At 35.5% G+C, this 6447-nt stretch overlaps 1 protein-coding gene across 1 annotated transcript in view; it reads right to left on the reverse strand.

Annotated features, from left to right (window-relative positions):
- LOC125674191 (RNA-binding protein 28-like) overlaps positions 1–3785 on the reverse strand; it is a 30814-nt gene extending 27029 nt beyond the window's left edge. Inside the window, exons 1-3 of the mRNA XM_056159733.1 lie at positions 3620–3785; positions 2544–2589; positions 2228–2439 (exon numbers count right to left, since the gene is read on the reverse strand). Coding sequence (XP_056015708.1) covers positions 2228–2439; positions 2544–2589; positions 3620–3770 — 409 coding nt within the window. The 5' untranslated portion in view covers positions 3771–3785. The remainder of the gene's footprint in view (positions 1–2227; positions 2440–2543; positions 2590–3619) is intronic.
- Positions 3786–6447: the final 2662 nt, after the last annotated feature.

Consider the following 6447-nt stretch of genomic DNA (forward strand, 5'->3'; position numbering starts at 1 on the left):
CGTATTAGACCGCGCTCCCCCCGAGGTGTGTTAATCCTTCCCGCGTTATCCCTCCGCGGGGCAGATTTATACTGCCGCAGTGTGAAGTACCGTTATATACCTGTTAGGACAAACTACCTGTACGATAGCTATTTTATTCGTCGGCAGAAAATGCGTATGGCTTGCTTATGGATAGCTATCTCGCATTACATACCGGTATATTAAATAAATCATTTCATACCGCTATATTAAATATAAATCATTTAAGAAAAAATAAAAAAATAAATTAGGGACCTATACTGGTCCCTAATTAAACCAGATATACATTGGATTTAACATATTTATACACCTCCAATTTTTTTTTTATTCTCAGGGGAAACCCCCCCCCCCCCCAAAAAAAAAAACACCCCAGCATTTAGGCCTTAATTTTGTTTTTTATTAACAGTATTTTATGCTACATATAATGATAATGTATCTTGGATTAGGAGCTATGTCCTAATAATTTTGACAGTGAAAAAAATAATACAATGACCGTATATGAGTGCAAGATTAATATGTTCTGTCTATTTTAATGGCGTTTGTGTAGACTTCGAGAATTGGTTCAAACATTTATTCGTAACAAATATTATTTTGTATGTTTTAGGAATAAAAAAATGTAAGTTTTATATTATGCTAAAAGAAAAATTTCAATATAACTTCACTTATATGTACACCTGTTGGGTCCCTGCTGCACGTGTTCTTAAAACAACACACGGGGGAGAAGACCCTGTGTGTATATGTTCAACGTGTCGACTACAGGATGTCAAAATTGTAATGTCTCTAACAATTCCTTCGTCAAGTGCTGGTTTCCTCACTTACAACTATTCCTTTTATTACGGTACATATGAATGTCAGCATCATCGAAATTATTCTCTAATTGCATGTTGAATGAAAATCCATCATACTTTGTAGATTAAGGCCACATATATACGACAGGGGTGGCGTATATCCCAAAAGTGCGTTTTACTCGTTATCTACTTTGTGGTATTATATTACCTCCCTTAAAATATGCAATGCCTTGTAATCTCTCTCTCTCTCTTTCTCTCTCTCTCTGATATTCAAAGCCCTAAAATGAAATTAAAATTTGACAATTTGATATTTGGATCGATTAAATATTTCAACTTAATTAGATTGATGCTTTATTTGTATTGATTACCAAGCGGTGTTCGTGTGGCTGATCTAATGTTGTCTTAGCAGTTTCACGGGTAGAGCGTGCACTGATCGAGGTCTGGGGCATTGAAGCAGACAGGAAGTGTTATGCAACAGTTATACACATACCCGAGACCGGTTTTTTTTCCCACAGTCAGTAATGTTAAATAGTATACTCTCTTCTAGACAATGAAACCTGTTTAGTGAGGACGTCTTCACAATGTCTAGAAGAGAATACACGCGTGTTATTGTAAAGGCAAAAATGTACTATGTTATAGCTATATGGACACCTATCTAATACTCTATTTCAAATTGTGAAAAAATGGTTTTGAGAGAACATGTCCTCATACCACTTGTTCTAATCTAATATTTTGTATCTATATTTTTCGTATGCTGTGGGTCACGTTTATGGTCTTATGGTTAAAAATTGTCCTCACTTTACATGTTTTATCACTCTCAAATTTTATATAGTTTGCTGATGCTAGGTTTTCCTTTTCCTACTTTAATATTTGTGATATACATGCTTTTGGGTTGTTTTTTTTAAAAATATTTGTAGACTTAAATTCCTGAAAAACAATTTATTGTTGTTGATTTTACCATGCGGTCATTTGGAACATTCTGTGCCCTGACATTGTTGACAGCTATGAATAAAGAGCGAGGTGTTCCGAAACGTTTTAAGCACATCACTATAACGCTTGTTATCGATGATAATTATACAATGAAAGTTACAAGCATTTCCTCGACCTGAACATTAAATATAACACCAGAATTAAACCGTCCAACTCTGTTACGGAAAAATAGAAAATTAAAAAAATATTTTTTTAAATATTGCAATAAAATATTTCGGGTCGCGGCGTTTTTACCAGGTCGGTCAGAGAAGGGCAAACAAACTTTATTTTATTTTAGGCCTAACCTTATGTCAACACTAAGAATTTCTGTAAGACCAAATTTTGATCTCTATGCTAAGACTATCTGAGAAAAATTCAGATTTCCAATGATTTTTTTTCCCTCATAGACATGTTGCAATTCTAGACTACACAAAGATAAATTTTGGTCATACTTGTCATTTCAGTATCAGCAGACTGGGGCTTCTGAATGTGTTCCTCTTCCTCTTCATCACTGCTATCTTTATCTGACTCATCTTCTGCTTTTTCTTCAATCTTTACTTTTGGTTTTTTCTTTTTCTCTTTCTTTTTTTTGTTTGCATATGCAACAAACAGCTTTCTCCCGTCCAATGATTTGATTTTTGATAACGCTGCTTCTGCATCTTCACTGCGAGGGCAAACATGGAAATTAAGCATTCATATCTAACCCATGTTACACTCCAGATGAAATTTGAACTCTTACAACTTTTACAGAAATTAATGTATACTTACAATACTGAAAATGTCACATAGCCATAGCCTTTACACTTTGAAGAATCTGCAAAGAATTGGGGGGAAAAATTACAATCAAAATTAATTTATGATTCAATATGTCCTAAAGTGTGACCAAATTTGATTGTGTCAATTTTTTAGTTCTTTACAAGTGTCTCTTGTGGTTTTTATGCAATTATACTTCAATGATAAACATGTACAATAAAAATTGGGGGGGGGGGGGGGGGTCAGTTAATTTCACTGTGGGCCAGTATATTAGACAGTTCCATCACCCTATTGGACAGCATGTTTTAAATATTTTCATAAAGACTGATTTAATGCAAAATTGATTTGGAGAGTCTAAAATCCTTTTTGAAGTGTTGTCGCTGAATTTAATCTAAAGATAGTATTTGGAGAGTAATTTTCATTCCCATTCAATCATTCTTTTATAAACATAAAAAAAAATAAACATGCTAAAGGGCTATTAAATTTATGCATGTCCATATTCACATAGTACAGCTATATATATATGTATGTATGATATCTCTAAAACAAGTATGTATTCTTATGCATGTCCATATTCACATAGTATAGCTATATATATATGTATGTATGATATCTCTAAAACAAGTATGTATTCTTATGCATGTCCATATTCACATAGTATAGCTATATATATATGTATGTATGATATCTCTAAAACAAGTATGTATTCTTATGCATGTCCATATTCACATAGTACAGCTATATATATGTATGTATGATATCTCTAAAACAATTATGTATTCTTGACTATGTCTATTGTTTACTATGTATATTCTATCGTCTGGCATCTCCTCTCTTCATGTTTGTCTATTTTGGACTCTGAATTAGAAAGTATACTATTCTCTTCTATTTGTAGTTTTTTTTGGGCAAGTTCAGATCTTAGTTTTTTTCTGATTTGTGCTTAAGTAGCTAGTACAGTTGCCTACAAAACCCGTAAACAGTTAAAAGCCGAGACATTTTTTATTAGAGTTTAAATATCATATTAGGTAAATTATCTAAATGAGTATTGTTTTGATATCTGTCGCTTAAAATTGGAGAAATGGATGGCATACCTTTCTCTTTTACAACAAAGCATGTTCTTACGGGGCCTACTTCACTGAATAATGATTCAAGTTTTTCATTTGTTGTTGAATACGGTAGATTTCGTATAAAAAGTGTTTTTGATTTCCTCTCCACATGTCCATCACCCACGTCGTCGGCCATCTTTGAATTTAAAGGAATTTCGATCCCGATCATATTTCATAGAAATAGGTCGAGCTCTCGGTGACATCAATTGGTTTGAATGAAGTGATGTGAAATTGCTAAATTATTGCAAACAGCTTCTAAATTCCCGTGAATGGAAACGAAAATAAAGTGCAAATATAAAATAAATTTCAGTTTTAGCTCAACTGAGTCCCAATTAAGTCCCTCTGATCTCAGCCCATCCGTCAAAAAACTAACATTTTCTCCAGAAAAACTGGGCCAATTTCAATCAAACTTTGCACAAATCATCTTTGCATGAGTAAAGGAATTTAAGTTTGTTCAAAGAAAGCCATGCTCCCTTCAAAGGGACGATAATCAAGGAAATAATTAATGTAAAAATAAGGTGTGCATGTCGTTTGAAAATCTTCTCAAGAAACACTGGGCCAGAAAAGCTTAAATTTCATGTACGAAAGCTTCCCGACATAGGACAGAATCAAGTTTGTTAAAATCATGGCCCCTGGGGGTAGGGTGGGACCACAATAGGGGAACAAAGTTTTACTGTGGATATATATAGCAAAAACCTTCTCAAGAACAAGATAATATGATTATGCACGGTAGTGTAGATTTTAAGTTTGTTCACTTAAATCATGTCCCCGGGGTAGGGTGGGGCCACAAAACGAGATCTCAGATTTATATCAGAATATACAAGATTAAGTTCATTAAAACAACTTATAATTCTTTTGAAGATTAGCAGCTGGGCCACTCTAAATCACAGCAAAATGCAAACGTTCCCAAGTTGTGCGAATTTAATTTTTGTTTTCTGTCCCTGATACTAAATTCAGGGGGGGGGGGGGGGTATTCATTGGTTTTCTCCTGTTTATCTTTAACTATACCCTTGCTCATAACTTCAATATGAATGGTGTGTCGTAGGGTTCTCATATATGCATGGATAGACCATGTAGTAGTTATACGGACTGTAGATATCGGCCTGGGTAGCTCAGTTGTTAGAGCACCTGTAATGCAGGAGTCCTGGGTTTGAATTCCGGTCCAGCCAAAGATTTTCTCCTTTAAGTACTACAGACCGGTTGATAGACCTTACATCTTTGTTTCAAACCCCCTGCTTATAACTTTAGGATGGGAGTAGAATGTATTCTTTTGTTTGGTACCAAAGATTTTGACCTACTTCTAAGAAAATTAAGTTAAGCTTGACAATGTCTATACATTTCACACCATGATCGTTGATCTTTTGAACTTTTTTCAGTTATGTTGTAACTTAATTGGGGCCACAATATTGGGTGAAAATTATTCATGGGAATAAAATTTTTAAAATCTTTAAAATAAAACAGCTGGGCCAAAATGACTTGGGTGAGCGATGCAGCCATTTCTTCAACACTTCATGTCGATAGCATACTTTTCATGAAGCGCTACACGAAATCTATGCCCTCATGTTTTTTCAAAAATGAAATGTATTGCTAAAATGATGAACGAGTTGATTGACGCAGTCTCATTCAGCCTTTCTTATCGGTCTTTTACGATCCATCTGATAGTGTCTGTAGTTTCCCTTCTTGATTACACAGGACTTGCTTTTCTTCTGATCATTTTTTAATTTGTGGGTGACCACAGGGGCTCCTGTGAGCAGATGTAACTCTGGGTCTACTTTTGATATATCCGTGACGATAACACATGTAGCATGGTCTGACATTCCCCGACTTGTTTGATGATTTTCTCAACGCCTGGTTTGTTGTAACGACCGAGTCTAGCAGGTTATTTTCTCTTGTTGGTTCATCATGTTTCTGGGTTGGCCCTGCTTGATTGGTAATATCGATGAGGGTTTCTGTGTCACTTGCATGTTTCCACTAGGTTGGTAGTCTGTCACATGCCAGCTGATCCACTTCTGGCTACACTAAAACAAGGTTGTAGCGTAGCAAAAAGTGGATCAGACACCGTTTCCTAAAGTTTCATTGGCATACATAAAGGTCACTTCTTACTGACAATGGTTGTATTCACTGAAATTGAAGTGAAACAAGAGGTCCACAGGCCTTATCGAACAATTTTGGGCAGTTTTTGCCCCACCCCTGGGTTCCCAGGAGTCCTGAAATATACAATTTATGTCCCCCTTGTCCCAAAGATGCTTCATACCAAATTTAAAAAGAATTGGACTGGTAGTTATTAAGAGGAAGTTAAAGTGTTGAATTGTTAACGCACGACGACTGACGACAACCAATTGCAATAGGTCAACCAAGTTTACTCAGGTGACCTAAAAAAGGTAAATTAATCACACAGGAATCGGCATCCATATAAACGATATTACCAGTACCTACAAACTACACATTTTAAGAAAATCGGCCATTATACAAGATTCCCACAATCCTTCATTACGAAAAACAAATTTACCATCAACAAGGTGCACAGATAAAAAAAAACAAATCAAAGCGGTTGTTCAAATCGCAGAAAAAACAAGAGGTACTGTGAGCAATGCTCACTAAGAATACCCCCCGCTTACCCCAATCTCCCAAAGGGTGTTGGTAATAGGTATAAACTACCTCTTTTCTGAGTGTAAAAAACAAAAGGCATGACAAACCGAACCATATTGCTACTTCGATGTCCAGTGCGCGTGACCTTTGACCTTTTGACCCCAAAATCGATAGGGAACATTTTCATCCCATGGGTAGTCCATATGTATGATATGGTGACTGTA

Source organism: Ostrea edulis, chromosome 3, assembly GCF_947568905.1.
Source record: "Ostrea edulis chromosome 3, xbOstEdul1.1, whole genome shotgun sequence".
NCBI lineage: Eukaryota > Metazoa > Mollusca > Bivalvia > Ostreida > Ostreidae > Ostrea > Ostrea edulis.